At 46.7% G+C, this 25,215-nt stretch overlaps 7 protein-coding genes across 7 annotated transcripts; all 7 read right to left on the reverse strand.

Annotated features, from left to right (window-relative positions):
- Nucleotides 1–720: 720 nt before the first annotated feature.
- On the reverse strand, nt 721–3,822 carry HD556DRAFT_1306478 (uncharacterized protein; the record flags this gene model as incomplete). The annotated part of the gene is made up of 9 exons (XM_041299918.1): nt 721–1,866; nt 1,919–2,460; nt 2,485–2,686; nt 2,742–2,789; nt 3,005–3,075; nt 3,241–3,322; nt 3,509–3,561; nt 3,641–3,696; nt 3,758–3,822. The coding sequence occupies 9 exons, from the start codon at nt 3,820–3,822 to the stop codon at nt 721–723; spliced, it is 2,265 nt and encodes a 754-aa protein (XP_041162413.1).
- Nucleotides 3,823–8,369: 4,547 nt separating this feature from the next.
- HD556DRAFT_1464956 (mRNA capping enzyme-domain-containing protein) lies at nt 8,370–8,956 on the reverse strand (the record flags this gene model as incomplete). Its single annotated transcript, XM_041308336.1, has 2 exons — nt 8,370–8,683; nt 8,731–8,956. 2 exons carry the CDS (start codon nt 8,954–8,956, stop codon nt 8,370–8,372), a joined length of 540 nt encoding a protein of 179 aa, XP_041162414.1.
- Nucleotides 8,957–9,326: 370 nt separating this feature from the next.
- HD556DRAFT_1355982 (aldehyde dehydrogenase) lies at nt 9,327–11,595 on the reverse strand (the record flags this gene model as incomplete). The annotated part of the gene is made up of 12 exons (XM_041302476.1): nt 11,358–11,595; nt 11,029–11,306; nt 10,935–10,973; nt 10,491–10,881; nt 10,155–10,432; nt 10,028–10,102; nt 9,964–10,004; nt 9,824–9,883; nt 9,732–9,770; nt 9,605–9,677; nt 9,478–9,551; nt 9,327–9,406 (listed from the first exon to the last, which is right to left on the reverse strand). The coding sequence occupies exons 1-12, from the start codon at nt 11,382–11,384 to the stop codon at nt 9,327–9,329; spliced, it is 1,455 nt and encodes a 484-aa protein (XP_041162415.1). The 5' UTR covers nt 11,385–11,595.
- A 1,188-nt stretch (nt 11,596–12,783) lies between these two features.
- On the reverse strand, nt 12,784–13,868 carry HD556DRAFT_1233335 (kinase-like domain-containing protein; the record flags this gene model as incomplete). Its single annotated transcript, XM_041297586.1, has 3 exons — nt 12,784–13,416; nt 13,465–13,739; nt 13,799–13,868. 3 exons carry the CDS (start codon nt 13,866–13,868, stop codon nt 12,784–12,786), a joined length of 978 nt encoding a protein of 325 aa, XP_041162416.1.
- Nucleotides 13,869–15,737: 1,869 nt separating this feature from the next.
- Nucleotides 15,738–16,046, reverse strand: HD556DRAFT_1233477 (uncharacterized protein; the record flags this gene model as incomplete). Its single annotated transcript, XM_041297599.1, has 1 exon — nt 15,738–16,046. One exon carries the CDS (start codon nt 16,044–16,046, stop codon nt 15,738–15,740), a length of 309 nt encoding a protein of 102 aa, XP_041162417.1.
- Nucleotides 16,047–17,345: 1,299 nt separating this feature from the next.
- HD556DRAFT_1233551 (uncharacterized protein) lies at nt 17,346–18,432 on the reverse strand (the record flags this gene model as incomplete). Its single annotated transcript, XM_041297606.1, has 2 exons — nt 17,346–17,767; nt 18,057–18,432. 2 exons carry the CDS (start codon nt 18,430–18,432, stop codon nt 17,346–17,348), a joined length of 798 nt encoding a protein of 265 aa, XP_041162418.1.
- Nucleotides 18,433–20,290: 1,858 nt separating this feature from the next.
- HD556DRAFT_1431085 (uncharacterized protein) lies at nt 20,291–23,872 on the reverse strand (the record flags this gene model as incomplete). The annotated part of the gene is made up of 16 exons (XM_041304972.1): nt 20,291–20,464; nt 20,489–20,574; nt 20,624–20,927; nt 20,957–20,992; nt 21,086–21,269; nt 21,321–21,459; nt 21,508–21,687; nt 21,744–21,944; nt 21,974–22,116; nt 22,172–22,320; nt 22,373–22,544; nt 22,595–22,788; nt 22,843–22,964; nt 23,043–23,214; nt 23,266–23,424; nt 23,531–23,872. 16 exons carry the CDS (start codon nt 23,870–23,872, stop codon nt 20,291–20,293), a joined length of 2,757 nt encoding a protein of 918 aa, XP_041162419.1.
- Nucleotides 23,873–25,215: the final 1,343 nt, after the last annotated feature.

A 25,215-nucleotide genomic window follows, 5' to 3' on the forward strand; every position in this document is an offset into this window, starting at 1 on the left:
GGCCGCTTAGAGGGGGCCAGCGCGCCCCCAAAACTGTTCGTGTTAAGAGTTCGGCCTCAGAGGTAAGTTAGCTATACCTATACCACAGGGTATTGAAAATGTTTTCTTCGGTTAACAAAGAAAACATTTTCAATACCCTACAGTATAGGTGTAACTAACTTACCTCTGAGGCAGAACTCTTAACACGAACAGTTTTGGGGGCGTGCTGGCCCCCTCTACCCCAGAGATATTAAGTTAGCTACACCTATACTGGAGGGTATTGAAAATGTTTTCTTTGTTAACCGAAGAAAACATTTTCAATACCCTGTGGTATAGGTATAGCTAACTTAATATCTCTGGGGTAGAGGGGGCGCGCTGGCCCCCTCTAAGCGGCTCAAGGAAACTATAAGAGGAGTAAGAAATCGCGCTGCTAGGTAGCTCTGACATGCTGTTCTACAATATATAATCTTATGAATGCTCTCTCTCCTCCATAAGAGGAGTAAGAAACTGTGCCGTGTTTGCACTGGTGCCGGCGTTGTTATTAGAAATGTTGCTGGCATTATTGGTATTTGGAGACATGTTAGATGAAGACGCGTTAGAACCCACAAAGCTTCAATTGATAGTGTAACGACGAGTACATCCACAAGTTATTGACAATACCAGTAAGGGAACCATAAGATGGTGACAACAGCACAACGAATGAAAAGGAATAAGAAAACAGACATAGAATAGTGCCTGTGTTCACCCTCGCAGTCTTCCAAGGCGCTTCTTGGCGGCCTTCACATCTGCGCCAGGCAATGGATTTGCCTTCATGAATGCTGAATATGAGCCTGCATCACTCTTGCCTGCTCGTATAAACATGGTTCTTGAAGATGCCGGTGCTTGGTCCCATTGTTTCCGATGCTCTGAGAAGGTCGAGGGACGGAAGTGTACACCCCCTCCGAATGCCAGTGAGAATGCAGCGTGAGAACACAGTCCGACTCTGCGGGATTTGTCGTATTTCTTGAAGCCATCTGCGATTTCACACGCATAGAAGCTGGTAGGCCAGCGCCTGACATTGTCAAAGGCATCAACATCAACAGCATCCTCAGGAGAGTGACCTGAAGACAGTGATGAACACTCAGATACAGTAGAGGGGTCGCTCAGGCTGCCGCTGTCCGATGATGCACTGTGGCTACTGTCCGACGACAGTGAACGATGTCGACTTGGATGTGGCACATGTTGACGGGGAGTGATGTTGACGTCGACCTCGGAGCCAGAATTGGAAAATAGCTCAATCACATCCTGCAAATTAGCGTCCACAGCGTGTTCATGTTTTATTGCCAGTGGAGGCGAGTTTGGTATTGAGAATGACTGACGTGGTGTCAGAAGCGTGCGCTCATGTTTGATGATCAATGCAGGCGAGTATGGACGAACAGCTGAGGAGCCAGCAGTGTTTGTGCGCACACGGCGAGCATTGCCTCGCAGTGAGTGACCTGAATGCTTATGCTTCCGCATATCTTCTGGATCCTCTGAATCAGAGGCTGCGATGCTAGCAGCCCTAAGCTGTGTGCGTGTGTTGGACAGACGAACGGCAGCGCGCTCAGCTTTGAGATTGGTGCGAATATTGGGAACAACATGAAGAGAGTTGCTTTCGAAGATGTTGTCGAACTCGGGAGTGATTGTAACACCTATGGTCCGCATGTACACTTGACGGCTGTCGAGCATGAGCGTGTGCCCTTGCTGGACTGTCGACCATCGGCTCCTCGACGCATTGAAGTATTGGACTTGAGCCTCTGCGTCGTCTCCAGAGCACAGCCCAAGCGCGCGAAGTACTTGTGCAGTCACCTTGAATTGCGGCAGGGTGATGCCTTCTTGAAATTCGCACATGGTCACCTCTGCACCGTCCTAAAGCTGCTCTTAAGACACGTAACAGAAACCCATACTTCGGAAAACACACCTTTGACCATCCATAGACTTCCACAGTATTCTTCATGCGATGCTCGAGATTACGCTGCTCGGCAGCTTGGTGCACCATTGCCTTCAACTGCTGTTCTTGTTCAGCATAGCGCTGAGTGAAAACAGGTGGGAGTTGCGATGGGTAACGAGGGTTGGCATGTATGTCAACCTCTGATGGAGGCAGTGCCCGATCTTTACCCTTGTTTGAGGGGTATGAACGTCCCTCTGAAGAAGCGTGGGCAATGGCGGGAGTAGGCACCTGTGAAGGGGTATAGGTGGCACCAGAAGAAGTAGGCAGCTGTGAAGGGGTGTGGGCGACAGCGGAAGAAGTATGCGCCTGCACGTTGAGTGAGATCGTGGGGCTAGGAGCAGGGGCCGAGTGTACTGCTGAAGGGCCAGCCTTGGCAGGCTGGGATGGTGGCACTCGAAGGACAGGGTCAATTGCCATGTTTCGCTGACTTTCGGCAGGGGTGGGCTTGTGGGTCTTCGAAGAACACCCACCAAAGGCAACACAATGCTTGCGACAACACAAGTTTTCGCAATCTGGTGCAATCCGTGTGAACTTACATCCAGGTACAGTGCACAGGCGTGGTTGAGAGGACGCGTCACCAACTGGCGGTGGTGGTGGTGGTCCAGGCTGGGTTGGCATAGGCTGGGTTGGCATAGCAGTACTGTGAGGAAGGACTGGTGATTGTGTGGGGGACGATCTGGGTGAGCCCCAGCGGAAGTACTGGCATGATTGGTTGTCTGAGGAGCGTTTACGTCGGCACTGAATTCTCAGTAGTTAGCGCGATGAAACTATAGACATGAATAGATATACATACTACCGCATACCAACGACCTTGATTGCCCTTTGAATTGTCTTTGCAAACCTGCCATTCGGCAGGTTCGGAACATGATTGACATATAGCGACCCATTCGGGCCGGATGAAGGGTGTTGTAGGAGGAACAGACAACATGAATACTATTGCAGCGTGATACAAAGAACTAATAGAGGGAGCATGTTGAAGGTAAGCATTTAGAGTTGTACACTGAATGAAGTCCGTCAGCACCAGTGCACCATGGAGCAAAGACCAGTGCAACTTACATGGTGCCAATACATACCGCTTATTAATATGCGGGGCGGGTGAGGAGAATGGGTATTGATGGCGCTAATAACTGGCGGGATGGAGGTAAGGACAAAGTGTCATAGTAGTCATGTCACAGACTTTGTCTATTACTAATCATGGGAAAGAATTCGGCATGAACACGAATGGGGCGAACCGGGGCGAAAAGTCGAAGACTGAGACTTTCTGGGGTGACCGGACCTCTGTCGATGCTCACTTATTTGAGAATCAGAGTCAAGCCGTTGCTCCAGACCGTGAATCCTGGAATTATTCATCATCCGAACCAGTGTTTCATCCATCTGGTCAAGCCTTCTATGCATAGGCTCAATGAGATGCGAAATGACATGATTTCCACCTGTCCCAGCTGTGGCTGCACTGCATAGCTTGTGTAGATACAGCTAGTGTTGCCGCGGCGCCGGCTTCGAGCCCGGCTTTAGCCGAAACCGAAATGCGGCTGGCCAAGCCATTACATAGGTACAGCTTACATATTCAAGGGCTCGGCTCGGCCAATTTAGCCGCGGCTGGCGGCTCAAGCCAGCTGGCAGCCACATATAGTTTAAAATTTTGTTTATAAGCAATAGGCCTTGGACATGGTTCCTTGACAGCGGCTCACTCACGCTTCCCATTGACAAAATCTATCGCAATGAACCAGACTGCCTGGGATGATAGCAAACTGTGTGGCAAACAAATATTAGCTTCAAAAGTATTGACCTGCCTTGTTCGCCTGAACTTACCGCAATAGCTTTGACCACTGCAACGACTCTAGAAGATAAGAAGCGAGCTGAATACCATCATCCATGTCTATCAGGCAAGAGACTTACAAAGTCAGTAGACAACGATTGATGGAGTATATGATCAATGTATTGACGAGCGTGTTAGTCCTAATGGTCAATATCAATCTCAGTGACACCAAAAATGTGGGATTAAGACCTACTCAATAGCACAATGAGCACGCAGGATATGAACATTCTTTTGCGTATGAGATCAGCTTCAGGTCGTAAGTCCAGACTCCTCCGGAAAGGTGCCGGATGTTGACTGCCCAGTCAGAAAGACGCATTCGAGAATTGAGAGCAGAAATGAGTCAACAATTGGAGTTAGTCTAAAAAAACAATGCCTCGAGGAGCAAGATGCTAGGATATGTATAGGTAGTAGTAGACAAGAAGCAAAAGTGAGTGAGAATCGAGTATGAAAAGTAAGCGTCAATGATCATACAACAGCAGCAACATCCGGAATGTCATCGCATTCTTGCTCCGCAATGATTCTGAGAAGGGCCTCATATTCGGGAGTTTCAGGAGTGAATTCACCGATGGCAGAGTTCAAAAGATCACCGGAGCCAAACGTCGAAGATCACCAGAGTTCATGGCACATATCAAGTCATACTCCATGTCTTTCTGCGAGGGTTGCCAACCTTCGGTAAAGTTAAGTCGCTCTTTCTTCAGCGCAAACTTGACCATCTGTAAGGCCTCCATCAGGGGCGTGCTAATGCGATTTCATTTCTTTGTGTATGTCTCACTGCTGGATGAAAAGATGCGTTCGCAGGGAACAGCAGAGGCCTGTATGGGAAGATAGTCCATCGCGATTGAATAGATGGTCGGAAATATAGGTTGTGCAGTCTGATCGACACTTCGTGATTAGTGAAACTTAATTGAGACACAAGACTCTTACCGTCCAAAATGCAAGTAAATTCATTCCCCGTGGGCTGCGGACAGCTGTGCTGTAGGCACTAAATTCCTGTTCCACCGTTTGGGTGCCACCCTCGTTATGCGGCAGTATATCTACGTCATGAAGTCCGTAGATCGTTGAACCTAGCGTTGCAGCAGTGCGTGACTGGCGTTCCATGGGTAGAGACTGTGCAGAGTCGGAGGTATCTGTCACTCTTTTCTTTCGCATCTACAGCATATCAATTCAAACTTGCACTTTTATCGTTAAAATTTGACAAATAGATGTACCAGTTCGAGAATATAATCCCTGGTCTCATTGACTCGAGCCATGTCCCAATTATCATTCATCCATGACATACAAATTGCAGGATCAATAACTGTACAAACGCACATGAGAATCAGTGTTCATTAAAAAAATGCGCGGGACTAACACATGGCAACTCCATATGCTCCCGTGCGGCTCATCCGGTCGTGGTACTTATCAGTCCAAGTTAAGCCAATGGCAACAAAAGGTGCCAAGTGCACGAAGCGCTGTGCCAAGTCCTTCCACTCTTTGACTAACCTTTCGAAGGCTGGAATGGCACAACTCAGCACAGGAGTGCTCTTGCTGGACATGCTTTGCTGAACAGCATGCGGTGCCTTACATAAAATGGTAAATACATCTCAGTTTCGGACATATTAAGACTGACCTCTAGGACCACCTCAAGATCTTGCAAGATTTGCCATTCCACTGGCTCTAATTTGAGATGGGATATAGTCCTTTGATCATCGTCGTCAAGGAAGTCGTCAACAGCCTAGGCCACTGTTTAGTCTATGCCAAGGATTATAAAATGAGACCCTACCTGCCAAAGTGTTCTTAAGCGATTAAGCATGATGTAAGTCAAATCCCAGCGTGTGGGCTCATCACACAGCAGTTCAACAACTGGGAGCACTATCTCCTCGTTATTGTCGTTTCGGAAAATCTTCGCATCGTTGCCCAAGCAAATGCTGTCTCTGAAACTATCGCGTCGTTTGTTTGACACGCGGATTGCACGCACAACAGCTCTGGCCCGACAGATAGCATCACCTCGCAGAGCCGTGATATACACTACCTTGTTGAAAGAGGCATTGCCGACTACAAAAGGACCGGCCACATTTGAAAGGTCCACGGTAGAATGCTCGTCCATGACGTGCTGCACACATATATTGATTATGTGAGGGAAGCATGGGATCCTGTGATCAACAGCATCGAATTCAATCCCTTGTCGCAGCAATTGGCGAGAAAGCTCTTCCATTGCAGCCTGGTTATTGGAAGCATTGTCGAGTGTGAAGTGTCCCATCTAAACCAAGTCAGAGCATGTCACATAGCACAAACAAACACTGACATTATTTATCACACCGGCATGCCTGACCAGATTGAATATTGTTGACCCAAGCGCCTTCCCTGTATGACTACCCGGGGTGTGATGAAAAGCGATTAGAGCGCCCTTCAAGACGAGTGCTGAATTGGCACTTTCCCATGCAAGCCAATGGGCGGTAAGTGCCAGGAAGGGGCGGAGCTTACGATCTGACCAGAGGTCAGACGTGAACGAGATTTTTCCTTGGGCTTTCTACAGGACATAAGATACTATGTGATATCAGCAGCTAAACACTTACTGCAAGGTCATGTTTCATGACTGGGAAGTAGTCGCGCCATGCATCTATGATCAATGAATGAAATTTTGTGCGGCGAGGAATATCCGACTCCTTTAGATCTTGACGTATGAGACGGAGCAGTCGGCGAAACTCCGGGCACTCGACAACATTAATTGGCTAGAGACAGCCATTAATAATGTTGCATGAAAAATAGATAGTACTCACCTGGTCGTCAGCTATGATGAATCTAACAATATGTCGGTGCATCTCATCGACGGAAAAGTCCGGCAAAACAGCTTCTGACTGCATGGGCAGCGAATCGTTGCGTACAGGATTGGGGGGAACACCAAGTGTTTCAATTGTACAGTCTGGGTCCTGGCTAAGCCTTTCGTGTATCTGTGGGATGGTCCAACCCTCATCGAGTCAGAATTGTACCTCATCGATCAAAATTGGCCAGGCCACTGGGCCCCGGCGCTCACATTCTGCTAGATAAAGGTCCATATGATGGACATGGACGTGGGTGCGAAGAGTACCTGTGGTCGAACTAGCAGCATATAGCTGGATTTTCCATGAAGAGTCTTGCTTATGTATATCCCTGTTGGAGGAGTGAGATTAAAAAATACTCCCAGATGTGATACTTACTCGCAAGGGACACAGGTACGTTTATGCGATGCCTCCATCCTATAGAAGTGGGGGATGTCAACAACCGCCCCCCCTTTTGTTTTCTTCTTCCATCGTGTGTGGCCAAGGGATCAAATAAGGTCGTGGTCAAGGGATTGGTTGGGGTCATGGCCAAGGGATCAGTTGGGGCAGGATTGAGGGCACCGATGTTGGTCTGAAGTGGGCTAGAGGCTGTATTGGGTGCGACTATTATAGGAGCACCATCCTCCTCATCGTCGCCGCTGATTTCATTAATGTCGAAGAATTCAGTATCACCATCTTCATATCTTCTAGGACACTATCATTCTCGTCGAGGGCGTTGGAGGGCAGTGGAAGTTGCTGCAGTGGTATTGATGGTTGCTGCAGCAGCGGGAGTAGTAGCAGGATTGAGAGTAGCAGTGGGGGCGTCAACATGGGTAGCATTGGCATTTTTCGATGTCTGTCACGACGGTTGTTCATATTAGTGATGGTAGCGCTATAGATGCAACAAACAAATCACCTGTTTATATAGAAAACTTCATCCTGGGGAGACCCTGGAAAATCCCAATGTGCATGGTGGGGAAACACCAGTTAGACCTAGACTTGAACTCCGATCATTAGGGTTGCAGGATCTGATCACAATAGTGTTAATGGCAATACACAAACAGGACAACGGAATGCATGCCAGTACGTACTATAAGACTTCGAAGCGATCCCAATCGTTCACAAAATCATCCAGTGCTGGGTGAAAGGGAGATTGCGGCACGTTGGCGAGAGGTCCCTGGGCCACGCTGCACGTCAGTCTCGAACCACGTCATAGCCTCAAATGTAGGTGCATGGTAAGGGGGGACCTCCATGAGTAGAAATCGACTACCACATTACAATGGGGTGAATTCCTGCTGGGACAGATTCGAGACCAGGGGTGAGTGGAGATGGAGTATGACATGAGGCACTCACTTGTATGGCTGGCATCTGCAATCTTGTGAAAAGAATAGCGGTGACATGGTACACAGCAAGGCTGTAGCAAGTTGGCACCCTGTTGCGATTAAAACCTGTTCAATTAGTGCTTCAAATCGTAAAATGTACATACATCCATTTAAAATGAAATGCTGTTGGAGTCACTGGACGGACATAATGATGACGGTACAAGCACAGAGTAGAAAGCTGACTAATGTGACAAACGATGAGTGATGTAGGGAACACTGATAACCAGGTATTCAAATATTCAAAGTCTACTACTGTTTACAACTAAAGCGGCCGGGAACAGGCCTTTGGTAGCATGCCGCGCGGGAACAGCGCGCCTCTAAAAGGCCAGAACAAGTACTTGCACGACGACGCTCGACCTCATTCAATCGCTAGCTTTCAGCATGTCCATTGAATATTTGAATAGCAGAAAATTTGAGACCCCGGGCCAGAATAGCTAATTTGAGACTCAGAATTCGAATGGGGTGGCAGGGCAGCTTCCAGAAGCCTCAATATTCAAGAATTGAGGGTCCGAACCAAAGCAGAAGATCTCATCAACAGCCAACATCTCTCGAATTCGAGCCTTCCCCCATTTGATGAGGTCACCACCTTTGCTGCAGCCCATATCAAGGACTTTTCCGCGTTTTTTGGGTGAATTAGAGGTGAGGGCTGGATGCCTGAATTGCATAATCAGGACCGATTTCACCCAGTTGTTGAAATTCTTGAGGCCGATGATAGGAGACTCTTTGCGCTGTTTTACGCCTACTTCTGGACGCAAATTGTCTGGGAAGACGCGTTAATGGTAGGTTAAGCGGCGGGAAGACACTTACAGTGATCAACGACCATTTCGACGTTGCCAGCGTGTCTCTTGGCTGGACGCTCTTGATAGTCGTCGGGTTCTCTACTTTGGACTCTCTTGCGTTTGTTCATGAGATGTTGGGTACCGATACCGCGGTAATTTTTGTAGAGCTGTATTTCATCCTGTGTCATGGGAGCGAGGATGGAGCCTGTGGGAGTCAAGCGCTGTCGTGGGTTGTAGGGCAGCGTCTGACGCATCTTGTTGGTGTCGCCGTCGTGGAGGACATTATTTCGAATGGTGTTGGTGCCATTGGGGAGCGAGTTAAGGGGGATGTTGGAAGAGTACGAGAGGTCGATGAAGGTACATCAGAAAGAAAGGGGGAAGATGAGTTGAGTGAGAGTGAAGAACGTGAAGGGTGCTGCCGTGAGAACGAGGGATCTTGTTCACGGGGGATGTCGATGGCCGTGGGAAATCTCCGTCCCAATGACGGTGCAGAGTTCAGCTTTTCTGATTCAAAGTCATCAGAAAGTAATAGATGGGAGAGACTTGAAGGTCATGCAGAGCTTGGAGTTCTTGGTTCGTGCGGTTCAGAGTTTAATAATGAAGCCAGATCTGTTGCCCTACATGTCAAAGAAGGGCTAGACGTCGTGTGCGATGATGAAGGACGTGAGGATGATGGGGACGGTATTTCGAGTGGACCATAATCACTGTGATTTGGAAGTGATTGTGGCTGAGTGACTGGTGAATTCATGACAGCATCTCATACTGGATCAAACACTGGCATGGCTAATTATGACCTTCACCGCCTCCTCCGAGTGAGGCAGATACCTCACCACCAGGTTCGCCTCAGCCCTATCCATCATCATGTTCAGTTCAAAGGTAACCAAAACAAAAGCAGAACTCACTCCTTTGGCATGTCAATAGAACTGCGAAGCTGTGTGAACGTATCATATGTATATTTGATAAACTGGTATCTGTCTGTCATGGGCAAGCGTCAGCGGCGGTCCTAGCCCAGTGGAATGTAAATCTCACAGCCTGACTCGCCAACTCCTGTAAATGGCAGTTCACTCACTGGCAGATAAATGTGGGTGAGTGTCAATTCAAGCATGACATCAATCACATACCAGCGAGCTGTTGGAGGGTGTCATTGAAAACAATACCACCGCTATGTGTTTCCGAGACAACTGTTGTAGAAAATTTGATTGTAATTGTTAGCATGAACTGCCGTCATCGGCCAAGTGAAACATATGTCATTGCTTCACACTCTCGTTGTCACTAAAAGCATACAGAACTAGTGGATGAGATCTTGGTGCGACAAATCTGTCAACGATGCATTGACAAAGTTAACTGCCTGATCGAGCGAATCCACGGGCACGATAGGCAATATCGGACCAAAGAGTTCTCTATGGATACCATGCTATCAGAATCACATTTCTAACACAGGGGAATACTGACTCCTCTAGCAAGGAATCGCCACCCGCAACATTCTTGACAATGGTGAGCTCGAGTCTTTTCCTCGCAGCGTCAGCGCGACCCTTAAGAACCATTTCACCCTTTGTGCGGGAAAGAAGTGAAGTGAGGCGTTTATAGTGCGAATCTGACACGATACTTCCAAACGATGGCGAATCTAGCGCACCCTTTGAGAAGAATGCGTTATAATGCTTTTGAAACGCCTTGACCAGCTCATCCTGCTTGTCCCGTTGTACGAGGACATAATCAGGTGCCACGCAGATCTGTCAGAATTCCACTTCAGTACGCCGCATCGGGGAGTAGCTCGAAATTGGACCTCACCTGTCCTGCATTGTGACACTTGCCCCACAATATCCTCTTTGCAGCAAGATCAATATTGTATGCTGAGTCGATAATGACAGGACTCTTTCCACCTAATTCCAGTGTCATTGGCGTCAGGTGCTTAGCCGCAGCACTGGCGATGATTCTAGCGACTTTGCCATTCCCTGTGTAGAAAATGTGGTCCCATTGAAGCTCCAGAAGCTTTGTAGTTTCAGGTATAACACCATTAACGACACGGTACGCATTTGGGTCGAGGTACTTTGGCACAATTTCCTCCAAGAGCTGTGAGAAGGTGGGAACAAGCTCAGAGGGCTTTAGTATGACAGTGCAGCCGGCTGCGATTGCTCCAGTGAGAGGTTGGAAAGAGAGCATCATAGGGAAGTTCCATGGTCTGTTTAAGCGAGATGTCAGGAAGTGGAATTGAGACAGTATCTTCCGTCTTACGAGATTATCAACACAGTGCCCTTCGGAGCTTTGTATATCCTGGAACATGTACATATGATTATCAGTTATATTGATGGATCATCCTATCACTCACGTTGGGTTCCATGGCTTCTGCCAATCAATCACCTCAGGATGTTCAGCCTTGACCCACTCTGGGAGCCGCTCTGCACTCTTCAGAGCTCTTTTGATGACGCTGCCCAGTTCATTCGCCAGGACCTCTGTTTTTGGCTTTCCGAGGTCTTTCTGTAGGGCGTTGCAAATGAGCTCCCGTTCATTCTGCGCCATGTGTGCAAGCTGGTATAGCTGGTGCTGACGCCACGGTATGGAATGTGTCAATCCACTATGGAAGGTCGCTCGAAGAGCATCTCTGATCTTCACCACTGGTTTAGATCATACGACGAGTGCTGAACAGATAGCACTTACCTTTGGGATGGTAGCAATTGTCGACATATTTGAGTCGCAGGATGAAGTGAAAGTCAAGTTCAAGTTACAAGCCCCAACTGGAAAAAGGCTAGCAGCTTAAAAACGACATGTTTCATTCAGGTCAAGGACAAACAGCCGGTCGACGGGAAATGAGACTACCGGTCATGATAGCATACTTAGTCAAAGACTCGGAAGAACTTGAACTAGTAAGTCCTGGCTGCGGTAAGGCCGCCAGTACTTTCAACGCAGCATAGGTATTAGTTAAATCTCTCTTCGTGAAACTGTAAATTTGACATGTTAGCCACGCCAAATCTCGGTTGAAGTGCTCACGATGTAGGTCAAGCTTGTAGGACGCTGCACCAATTGTCTGTCGATGCAATTAGATCATTGGTGATAACCTCGTGCTCCCACCAAGTTGACACCAAAGTGGTGATATTCCGAGCAATACTGTCCCATACAAGGACTGGAAGATGTTGTAGTCAACAAGTTCATCAAATTCGTGCCCAATTGAAGTGTAGGACACTCACACTCCTTTTCATCATGTAAAATGTCGACGATGGTCAATGCACTGCTAACTTTACAAAACCCAGCCTTTGACAATGTCTTCTTGAGGTAGATCGAAACACCCTTGAGGAAGCGCTCCTCGCCAACAAAGTTGGATAGCATGCGCAAAACTTGAAAGCGTCACTCGTGAGATGGGATGGTGACAAAAAAAAATTGATTGCCTTACCAGAGCCTGCTTTAGCATAGGAAAGGGAGTCGAAAATCTGATGGTCACTTGTATGAGATGGCCGCACTCCATGTGGTATGCCAATCTAGTCATACCTGGTTGATCTGGTTGGCATCAGGACAATGCACTTCGATCAGGTGAGAAGACAATTTGGCATCAAGATCCAGCACATCATTCAAATGCTCGGATTACCGACTTAAAGATTGGCGTCAATGGGTTCAGTGAGTGCATGGATGCGAGACATACCAACAATGATAACTTCACCCATCTCAGAGGCGCAACAGGTGGACAGAAGAATACAGCATTTTTCGCCCCAGGACGAAAAATGACGGCATGGGACATAAGCATGATGACAGATAAGAAAAGAAGCGGAGAAGGTGAAGGGTACAGGGATGCCCGGAGTATATTGAGCCGACTTATGGATTCAGAGGTCTAGAAACGATGTTCATACATTGATGTACATCACTCCATCATGATGCAAGCTTTTATGTAGTATATTATATACATATGTACGTACAGATACCACAAGAGCGCTCAACAAATCGAAAACTATACATCTATCATACTATGCAGTTAGTTTCTTTTTCTGATGTGGGGCAGAAGTAGTTGAAGGTGGTAGGGGACCATTATGCGGGCGTAAACTTGTAATTAGTTCATGACTCGTGAGTGCGTGAAGATCATAAAAAAACTATGTACTCACACACGAGTTGATTTGCAAACAGGTGTTGCTTTCGGCAGGCACAGCGACGCTGCCTCAGCCACCAAGTGAATGTTGGAGGTTGGAGAATGTATAACGGGGTCATTGGGCTGGATGAAATCCAGAAAGCACGTTTCTGTGGTGCGAAGACCGTGAAGCAATGAGCGGAGATAGTCATAGTCAGGGTCTTCTGAGAATGAGAGGGACCGCGAGTAGACGAGAAGGTTTGCGAATTCAGAAGGAACACCATCACATAAAACTGTGATGGTGGTGTCCACTTTGCGCTCGAGTATGTCAGAGCTGGAGAGCTTCTCGTGGCTGCTAGTTAGCCATGGAAGGGTGCCACGCATGAAATAAATCAACATATACGATAGAGACTCGAGGTCGTCACGACAACCCGGCTCCAAGCCCAAGTGGTTGTTGATTGAAGCAAATGCGGGCGTGCCTGTGAGACGTCGACCCTGGCGAAATGGTATATGTGTTTCAGTTGCAGCATTCCAGTATTTCTTTGCAATACCGAAATTGACGACAAAGAGAGTTTGGCTCAAATCGCCAAGGCCCAGCAAAACATTCTGCGGTTTGATATCGCCGTGAATGTAGTTGTATGAGTGGATGTGTTCAAGGCGTGAAAGCTGGGAAAATATGTTAGCATCTGCGATGACCCACTCAAAGCAACATACCAGCTGTTCTCCGAGGTTAACAACAGTGTGAAGGTTGAATTTTCGATCATGTGCCTTGAAGAGATCGTGCAACGATGGTCCAAGGAGTTCAAGAGCCAAGGCATGATACGTTGACTCTCTACCAAACCAAATGGCACAGGGGATCCCAACTCCATCTTCGAGTCGTTTCAGAATGTGGTATTTGCGCTCCACAGAAGACGGGTGAGAGGTGAGAGGTTCAAGTTTGATGGCAACTAGATCATCATTAAAGAAGTTCTGCGCATGGTATACAACAGCTAGTAAGTGAGGCTTAGCGAGTTTATATCTTGAATATCAACATCATGTAACGACGTACCATATGACCCAGATCCAAGAATATCTTCCAGCCGAAATCTACCATCAACCCGAGTTGGGACTTTATTCATGCTGTGATAGGTAAGGACAATTACAATATATTCAACAACAGATGGTTGAAGGATAGTTTAGGGTACACACGTGCACTGTGTAGGCTGTAGCAAATGGTTCCTTGAGAAATAAGGTACAAACACTGGTCAGCAATGACATCATTGGTGATGAAAACACCCCAAGTTGGCTTGAGCCGGCTCATGCGGTTAGTCAGCCGGACCGAGCTGGACATAGGTAGCTTAGCTCACCCCAGGAGTGCTGAGCTACATGCAAACCGGCAAAAGCCGAGCCCAAGCCGAGCCGAGCTGAGCTGTGGCATCACTAGATACAGCTGCGCTTTCGCGAGGTCGCCGACAGTGGCCATGCAGTAGTCCCGGAGCAGTTTTCTCTTGAATGCTATGGACATTTTTATGTATTTAGTAGCTCAGGCCGCTACAGCGGAACACAACTTGCAGGGGGGGCCAAAAAACTCCTTTACCTTCTCAAGGAGGAAAATTGCGTCTACGATGTCTTGACTGGTTGGTGGATCTGAAGGAGGCCACAATGGCCGCTTGATTTGAGATAACGACTCTGAGAAGAGTGGTACCTGGATCAACATTGTTAGGCTTGTCTTGAAGGTTAGGCCGGTTAGGAGTAAGTTATAAATCACATACATACTACCTCCTATCCGCATAGGAGTAAATGGTCCTGCTCATCAAAGCGCAGCTCAAACGTCACATCATCAAATACTTCAAGGGACGAAGAGTCTAAAGGTGTTTACAGCGAGCGCGGGAACAACGAGGAGTCTAGAACGACAAAAGATCTCAGTGTCTTGGACGAAACTCTATTAACGGTGTGTCTACCTAGAACGACAAAAGCTACAGCTAACGTTAGACATGATAAAACTCTAGGTGACTTTTTAGAACGTACATCTCAGTGTCTTGGACGAAACTGAGATGCGTATACGATACTGCTACTGGTCTTATAGTGAGTGCGTCAGGAACTCAAATATATGAAAGAGAGACTGAAAATATTCTAGGGCGCGAGCCGATGTCATGCATCGCTCGCCTATGTCCGTTTCGGCTTGAGCTCGTACCTATCTCGGATCCTTCGGCTTCCCTTGACTCGGATCTTTCGGCCTCGGACTCCAACAGAGTCTAGTTTGAGTCTAGTAATCATCAAAGCTGTTGATTGACATAGGAGCGGACGTGACATGCGGTGACATGCTGGTGTCAATACCCTGCATTAGCTCACAAAAGGCCCAAATCATATCATTCCACATAGTAGTATTCAACTTCCTGATTCCAGAAGATTCAATAGTACGAGAGAAAGACATGTACTCACCAGCTTCTCCTCGTCACTGACTCGCATCTTCCAGAATCCGGTCCCCCCTTCACACCCTCCACAGTGGCCGTCGACGGTGAGGCACGCTTTGCCAAAGATGACGAGGATAAAAAGCCTGCCAGCACAAATGATTTATTGGTGTCAGTGTAGGTGATACAGATAAATAAGCCACAAACTTGTGTTTTCGCATATCTTCTGTATGCAGAGCGCTGATCTTTGGGTAAACGTAGGCATATACTGCACGTTGGGTCGCACCCAAAGGTGACTGTCTCTTCATCGATTGGAAATTCTGCTACCTACCTATCAGTCATCTGTTTCATCTGCTGTAGTGTACCAAACAGTCTATCTCACTGTCATCCATGGTGATGAGCACGTTCAACATGCAAGACTGGGGCATTGCAATTTGCAAGTTTGTTCGGTTCGAAGCATCCGCCGTCATGTCACACATGTAAGTCATGTGAGTCGCGAAGTTGGGTTACCTAGCCTGAGATCCATCGTCGACTACAGGAATATTTGCTGCATTATTGTGAAAGTATGAGGTGTATAACAGGTACCGCGATCAACAACTATAAGTGCGGCACCAAACTAATCCACGACACCGCCTGGTATGCGTCAGCAGGAAGATGGCGTAAAGTGGTGAACATGAGTACCAAGAGGATAGCACGAGCTGCAATGTATAATGGAATCGATACCAATAAAATCGGCAATTTTATAAATGCCAGAGCCACTGAATCAAATGTGAAAATCGCAAAAAGAAAAAGCCAGGGCGTGCCAGTTATAGCGAGGGCACATATGCGCCATAGGAGCTGTTCCTGATGCGTGATGAAGGTAGAAAACCAAGCCAGACAATGGATGCCACCAAATATGGTTGCCATACTCAATGCAGCAAGTTGAACAACTGTTAAGACCATGCACAAAGGGTAGGACTGATTCCGAGGGGCTTGGCTTCAGCTCGTGCGCTGCGCCCCTTACCCGAGTATGTGCCCTTAATTTCAGAATGATGTCCGAAGGACGTCCGAAGCGCGGGAAAGTTCGGAAGGACTTTCCGGACGAGTGCAAGTAACTTCCGGACGAGTGCGGGAAAGTTCCGGAGGAACTTCCGGAAATTACGATGAGGTTTTGTCCTGATACGGATACATGTAATGGCTACTTAGGACAAGTCCTAAGTAGAAGTAAACAGAGGAAAGGCTGCAAGGACAAAGTCCAAAGCAGAATAGGTCCGGAGGACCGCGGGAAAGTTTCGGACGAATGTCCGGAACCTTCGGAGGATCGGATGAGCAGATAAGCAGATAAGCAGATAAGCGGATAAGCGGATAAGCGGAGCTCTGGCCTAGGGAATTTTTCCCTAGGCCCGAGATGGATATTGACTAAGTCGATAGACTAGAACTGATGTGAGGACTTAGAGTGAGATCTAGTGCGAGGACTAATATGATATTCAGACTGAGGAACTACAGGACATATACAAGAGTTTATATACTAAGGAAATAACGGAAAGATCAGTAAGCAAGTGTCTGAGGCTATGTATGAAGCATAAGCAAAGTTATCAAGCGCAAGTCGGAAATGAAGCATAGGTTAACGGATCAGTAAGCATACCGGTAGTAAGTATAACCGAGATACCAAGGACAAGGAATACCGAATAGAGGAATAGGCTGTGTTAACGTTATATGCACAGGAATTGAATTAGGAAGCTTATCGTATATCGGATCGGATCGGATCGGATCGGATCGGACCGGATCGGACCGGACGTCCGGATGAGACGCATGGATATATGGGATATGACATTAGGGTGATGGGACAGAGGATGACTGATGCAGGCTAGCTGAGGTATGGAGGTAAAGGGATGTGGATGTGGATGTGGATGTGCAGAGGTGCAGGGATCCGGATGGATAGAGGACTGGAGACATGGATAGGGCGTCCGAAGGTCCGGATGAGGCATGGGAATATTGTCGGATGTAAGTCCGGAATATGGGATATGACAACAACCATGTCCGAACGTCCGATGTTATGATTGATTTCATATATTGAATGTCGGAGCATTGGGTATGCCATGCGGTTCTTAAACAAGCCTATTAGTTTTCTGATTAGGCTGGAGGCTGGAAAAAAGATCCCATGCCACATGGGTTCGTCTCTGCCACTGAGACTAAGGCAGACATAATTAGCAGCGGTATAATTGTTCAGGCGCATACATACCCACTATAACGCTCTGGCATTGGCTCTGTTGACTTCCAGTACACTGGATATGGAAATTGCATGTTGAGAGGCTTGTCCCACCACACAGCATAGGTCAAGAAATTGAGAACCGCAAAAGCTAGTGTCCCAATTTTGAGCTGGGTGATTTCGAGGCGATAGATGGTACAGGTGATGAGCTGCATGATGAACCAGGCCACTTGAAGCATGACCAATCCTTTTGATATCACATTCCCTTTGCTTTTGTCATGGATCTGCCTTTCCGTTAGAGTAGGGAAGTCGATACACCCTTTACGCATCAGTTTGAGAATGTCATCAGGTCGTAGTACAAGGCAGGGTTTCCCATCCACATAAAGCATGAAACCAGCCATGAGCACAAGGAAGCTGTGCATTTGAGTCCATGTATAATCTTAGAATGCACATGAGTCAACGTTCAGGCGAGCACAAATCCGGCCTACCTTCAGATTGCTCTGAGAAATATGCCTTAACAGACCTTTTGACGGACCTCCCAAGAGTACCAGGGAAACCCGAAACAGACACCAGCACAGATGATACACCTTTAGCCAGTACTGCGAGGAGGCTATTTTCACGTTGCTCAGGTGATTCAACAGACTGCACTACTAAGGTCATGTATAGTGAGTTAGTGAGTTATGAGATGCAGATTTTCCGGAATCACAACTCACCTTCGGGCTCTGGACAAAGGTTGAAATATGCTGATTCCTTGAACTGTCTTGTAAGAAGGCGAGCGCTGAACCATTGACGCATAGCCCATGTAACAATCAGTTCAGGAGTGATCAATGCCAGTATCATCATGCCAAGTCGCCGCAGCAGAATACGATTAGGACTTTCCTTAGGACTCAGAATATTAGGGTGGATGGCACTGTATATGCATGCAAAAAGAGTGAGAACGGAGCTGGAGACGATGGACCATATGGTTCTGGTCATGAATGATGGGGCTTTAAAACTGTCGCTAGTGATAGTATTGCCAGTTGTATTAGTTGTAGTACCAGGTGCAGCTTGAACCACTCCGACGAGGTAGAGGAAGACGCAGAGAAGGAGAAGTAGTAAGCGCATCACAAGTTGGACGTCCGAGTCACTTTGGGGTGCCAATCACGGTATGCATCCTGTTTGCTATTTGTATTTTGCCAGTGGGCGTCATTTTCAAGGTAGTATGATGCATGGTGAGGCCCCAGCTTGCCTGATGTTTGCAGCATGGCAAGCGGATACAAAAGTAATGGTTAATGATTGTGTATGATACATACTAGTATATTAGTACTACTTGAAGTAACATCGTGCATTCGACTACTTTATGTATTACATAATTGGGCACTAGGAAAATGCTGTGCCACTGCTGCGACTGCTGCGCGGCATCTGCCGCGACGTGCCAAATTTACGCTATACAGCATACACTACTACTTTGAAGTAAGTAGAGCAGCAAACTAACACACGAGCAAAATACACTTGCTTGTTGCTGGCCACATACTATGGACTCTGCATCGCTGCCTTGAAGGACTTTACATGATTAATATAAACTCACTTGATTATCGTTGTCTTGAACTATGTTACTCGAGACTAGTAGTAATCTACAGTGTGTTCTAACTTCCGAGTCCTAGCTATTTCAAACTTGTGTGATACGCAAATCTACCATCGAAGTATTTATTCAAATGTGAGTCTGCAATACTATGATGTGCAAAATAACTGCTGAAGGACCATGTACTATACAGCTCAAGCTTATTTTCAGCAAGTATACTAGTGTCGCAGCACCTTGTCGCAGGCGTCGTGGTCGTCGCGGGCACCATATCGCAGCACCCCCCAAATATGGAAAGAAGATGCCCGCGACAAGGTGCTGCGACACTTGTCAGTAGCTCATATTCAATTCCAAATCAAGCTGATTTTCTTATTATCCTACTAATGCAGCACCCTCAACAACACTGGGCTAATAGGATTTGAGGAGGTGATAAGGGACGGAGTGAGGATGCTGAGAACTGGCAAGATAGTTTTCGAACATGATGTACGTGTCTTGAACTCAGAATCATATTGTTTCTGATGAGCCAACTTGTTAAACCATCGCACATCCTGCCGCACACAAATTCACACTCATCAGTCAACTGCACACTTCTAATGATTGTGGAAGAAAACTCGTTCATCAAGAATGCCCCAGAAAAGTCATATGCATCCTCTACTACTCATGTCATGGTAGCATATGTTACAAACACATCGACAATCGTGACCATGCTCGCCCTACTCGTATACTACACCTAATGAAAAGTTAGCACACTCAGCCGCCAATCCTCATGCACATGCCCGCAAAACTTCCTGGCAGTATAATGTATCATGTACTGTAATTGTAGAAGGTATGTGATATATCCACACCTTTAATCCTTAGACAGTGATGTATCAGCCTCTGTCACCTATACCAGTTGTCCGTTATATATCATGCTACTATTGAGTGATGTATCAGTATGCATCTATACCGGTTGTCCATTATATATTATGCTACTATCAAGTGATGTATCAGTATGTTTCCTGTATCATCATATATCATTGCCTTGTGACTCAGCGAGTGATGTATCCCTGTATCGGTGATATATCAACTATTGAGTCATGAGTCACGAGGATGATATATAACAATACAGGATACATCACTCGCTGAGTCACAAGGCAATGGCATATATGATATATCATGATACAGGGATACATCACTCGTGATACAAGTGATGTATCCATCATGATATATCATATATACCATTGCCTTGTGACTCAGCGAGTGATGTATCCTGTATTGTTATATATCATCCTCGTGACTCGTGACTCAATAGTTGATATATCACCCCTAGTAGTATGTCATAAAACATATATTATAATTTATAAACCTCTGTCGTAAACAAAATTGCCACCATAAACAAATTGAACATATGCTAAAGTACTTGTATCAGTCTACAGGAGGCTCGGCAGTCCATGACAGGACAGCATCCCACAATGACCTGAACCATGCAGACATTCTCTGACGTAGCATTGCCTGGCGATGTGCATATGCAACTGCACCCTCTGTGAATGCAGGTGATGAAAATTGCCGTCGTGAGCCTTGTGTGTCCCACCATTGAGCCTGTCACTCAAAGAAAGAAAGAACATGGCACATTTCCTCACAAAGAAGTTGTACTTCCTCCTCCCACCGATAAGCCCATGCCTGTGCCTTGCACCATTCCACACACAATGCTACAATATATTAATCAAGCGATGTGCGCAGTCAAAATCAGAGACTTACAATCCTGCAGCCCTTCCTCCTGATTGTTTGATACCCCGGGTGTTTTCCATATCCACGAAATATTCTGTTGGCCAACTGTCTTCCCTTCGTCATGATTTAGTGGGACCGCGTCTTTTGCCCTGTCCAGTGGCTTCAGTATCCGCTGCCAGTCGTCGTTCTTGCCTAGTTTTGAGGCAAGCATAATAAGTGCGTCTCGGGCAGCAGTGTACTTAGCTGATATTGTATTGATACGACTTTCAGCAGAATGAATAATGCCCTGAGCACGAGTGTTCGTGCGCTGACCTCGAACAAAGGCGTTCTTGTACTTGTAGAGGGGTAGGTCATGTTGATGACAGTGCGGAGGTCATCCAGAGCATCATTTGCCTGTGCCTGACGCAGATCCCATTCATACCTTAGCAAGCGGTTGTCACAGGGGAAGCTCGAAGGCAGCGAAGAAGGGAGAAAAAGTTATATCTTGTGGACCTTGTCCTCAGAGGCAATATCATTGGGCGAACGCAGGCAGGAGATGTAGGGCATGTACAATAGTTGTACTCGGGACCAGGTGCTGATTCTACGACGGAGGGCATTGATGTGCTGGAGAATCTTGAGTTTTTGCACATCGGTTGCATGCTGTCCGATGGTGCGAGCTTCGAACTCAACACATCGTCTGTGAAAACACGTCAGCCACAAGCACAATACGTGATGCGTGAATATGCACTGCTGATCTTCTAGTTCCATCCCTGATGATATAAGGACTGATGGTGATATATCATCATCCAGGGAGATATGTCCGCCATGCTCAATTTCTTCTGCCTCGGCCTTCGATAATGCCAGGCGCACAGCGGCCTGGGTCACAGCTAATTACTCTCAGTGACGTGAATTATCTGAGATAAAACAATACTCACTAGTCCTCGCTTTGACTTTGAACGGATTTGTCAGGGAACGGTCTGACTCCCACATCTCGATCTCTTTCCGCCATGTAGCTAATTGATCTGGATCAAGGGCCGCCTCAAACTCCTTAAGATCAGAGGCACGTTCTTCAACCTCAGGTATTGCAGCCTTATATTTACGGAGGAGAGTTGTGCCTGTGAGAGTAACTCCAAGTCAGTATTGAATTGTTATTGATAGAATGAAAACTTACCCATGCTGCAAACCTTCTTCCAATTCCAATCGTTGAAGTGATCATCTAAGGTGTCTCGCCTGGATCCGGGTCCCATCTCGCGAGTACTTGTAGCGATGAGGTTGATATCTGCCCACCCGCGCTCTGGGGCTTCGCCATCAGTCCGCCCGACACCCTTGATGAAGTTAAATGAGAATTTGGTTTGGCAACTGGCGATGTGCGCTGGTAGATGGAACTTAGGAATGAGGAACGTGACAACCTTGTGATTGTGGTCGACATGCGCAACCAAAGGTTTTTATTCCACTGACAGGCAATATCGTAAGATATGTTGAGGATGTGAATGTCTTGTGAAGAGCGCATGCTTGAAAAAAATAGATAATCCATATTGATGTACCTATCAATGGTAGGTTCAGAAACGCGACTATGATACGTTAAATAGACGAAATTACCTTTCTCCTTTTTGTAAGTCGCCAACTGAACACGGTCGTTTGAAATTGTGCCGCGCACAATCAACTGTGCCTGCACCTGTTGCCACAAGTCCACGCGAAGCCCTCGTATCTGCTAGGTTCACAGCAGAGTGGCTAGAACATGTGCTCTTCTACATTTAATCATGATTAGCACCGTGTCTCAGGTGAGTGTATTAAACTTACCTCCTGGGGATTCCCCACCCTGTAGTGCGAAGCCAGGAAGTCCTTGTACGCGGTCTCCTCCACAAAAAATGTGTACCCATGATTCAGTCCAGGATCAACGGCATCTGACAATACATTACGCCGAACTAGTCGGAAGTTTGCATCAATAGCCAGGAAAATTGCATATAAAAATCTGTGGCTGAGTTAAGAATGAAAATGAAAAACTTATATGGGCATTCTCACTGGAATTCCGATGGCGAATTTTCCCACCCAACAGGTAGATTCCTGCTTGGATGGGGACAGGCAGGGCATAAGATGGCACAAGCACTGGCCTCTGTTGCTTGGATGCCTCCAGGATGATGACCCTGACCGCAGCGCTTCATTTGCATCACGAAGCGCCATTCGCGTATCATCCGAAGAAGACTCGCATAACGATCCTAAGGGATACATGTCAGTAAAGATGTATTTGAATGCAAGACCACTTTGCCTACCTTTAGAACACGGGTGCCTGTGTTATCTGTGAGGCGAGCAACGGTATTATAAAACTCCCATGCCGATACTTTAGATTCAAAGGACAGCATTTGAAAATACTCTAGCACTCGAAAGGTGGCAGCTGATTTAGGGTCCAGTGTGGTGGCGGGAAACAAGCGAACACAAAGCAACTAGGTGATGTGTGGCTGTGCAGACTCACATCCACAGAAATCAAGTCCAACTTCATGAACACCATTGTAGTCAAGAATAACAAAGTCGTCGTTGAATGTAGGGATCGGATTGACACATTGGACACCAATGGGATGCCCAAGCTGAAAGCGGACTCCCAAGGCCTTCAACATGGTGGTCTGAAATGAGGTGCCATTCCAACACTGTGACTTTGTAAGTTCAAATTGATATTTGGAAACAAAAAGCATACATACCTCTATCCTGTGAAGTGGTTGCCTCTCGTGTATGTGCAGAGTGCATGAGAGACACACCAACTCTGCACCATGACAGTCTTGGCACCGATACATTGGGCCTGCTTCCCCGCAGAAACATGCGGCTTGTGCAAAGTCACTGCGACCCTCTAAGCGAATAAACTCCAACAAAAAGAGGTCAGCATCGGAATTCCACAGGCGCAAAGGATCATCCTAAGGAGACCTTGGTTAGAATGACTACTGCATTATTAATCAATATATAACTTACCCCAGCAGTGTGCTTTCGCTTGCCAGAACCAATATCCTCATCAACATTATTGAGCGATGAAAAATCAAAATCATCTGTTGGTAGATCGTGTGCGTCTTGTGATGCAGGCTCTCCAAATCGGCATTTGGCGGGTGAGTGTGGAACCGTGTAGTATAGTGAAGAAACGGCAAGACGACCAGTAGGTGCTGCCTCAAAACTGATGTGTTTGCGCTGCTGCTCCTGGCGAGTGTCTTGTGGAGTGTCGTTGGTCTCATTTCTTACTGCTCTTCCCGCAGCATCATTGTGAGCAAAGAAGTTGTTCTGGAACTGCCGGAGAGATCGCCGCTTTCGACTAATAACCATGGTTTACTCTGAGTCTTGAGATGAAGCTGCATACCATGTGCCAAACACCAGTTTTTCCCGGTTCTTTTACGTCTAAGTAGATAAGCGTAGCCAAGTGCAACTACACTACAGGTCGTTAATCCAATGTAATTAGATAGCATTAAAAAACTGACATGTGACTCATTCAGAAGGTGTTTGCCAGCTAAGTGAACCTGCTGATATAGCATTGTCATATGCTTCAGTACCGCCCTGATCTACCAGTGCAAAAAACTCCCTTTCTGCAGCAAGCTGTCGTGTTGTCAAATGGAGCAGTTGCTCACACTGCTGTGATAGAGCGTTATGCCCAATCCCTGGTGCACATAGCCGTACACTCTCCACCAGGTTGAAGATGCGCTGGTGCAAATTGTGCACATAAGTATGCGCATCTTCGAGCTCGGGGGATATTACATCCCATCCTTCTGTGTCAATGTGTTGAAGTACTGCAAGAAAGTGTTTCGGTAATGTATTGTGCTCGGAAACTCCTGCTCTGTAGCCAAGCTCCATGTATAGTATATCAAGGTCTTGAAACTTGGTGACAATGGACTTAGATAGTGGTCAACATATATCGTGCGCACTGGGTCACCCAAGAAAGACTCACTTCGCTCATTTGAGAGTGTTTTCGCCAACGACTTCGTGACTTCACCTGCTCCATGGTCTTGTTTCTAGATCAGAACAAACCAGATAACTGTTAATTCCATAGGACAGTGATAAAAGCTAACCTTGCATAGTGAGCTCGCTTGCTTTTCAATCTAGCATTGCGATGATCATCTTCAGACTTGTATTTTGGTGGCATCGATATGTGTAAGCTTAATACTAAAGCATTGAAGGGTAACTTAGCATTTGGAATTGGTTCACAGCAAATGGCCTGATGCCAGTCTTTTCAAATGGGAGCCACACTTCGGGACAGATAGATTTGTATACTGCGTCGTACTTACTTGGCACGGGTTGTATAATCACTAGAAGACTCAATATTGAGAATGTCCAACTTGCATGCAAGAGATGTTGGATGTGACCATGGAAAAAGCTTATATTTTAATATCTACAAATGACAAAGCATATAGTATGGAACATATCACACTGCCTCACTGCACCATGCATTAAACAAGGCCTGAAAATGCTCCTTCGCTTCAGAGAGTGTTCTAAAGTAATGTACTGTTGTGCCGGCAGCACGAAGTTTGCGGGCAGTATAGCTAAGTATTATACATGAGACACAAATCCAAATTAATCAAGAGACCACGTACATGTCGTTGAACAATCCCATTCCATGATAGCCCATACTTACAAACCATTTGAATTGACTAGTGGGGTCAATGTCAAGATTGACA

This window comes from Suillus plorans, assembly GCF_016647745.1.
Source record: "Suillus plorans strain S12 chromosome Unknown HD556scaffold_16, whole genome shotgun sequence".
Lineage (NCBI taxonomy): Eukaryota > Fungi > Basidiomycota > Agaricomycetes > Boletales > Suillaceae > Suillus > Suillus plorans.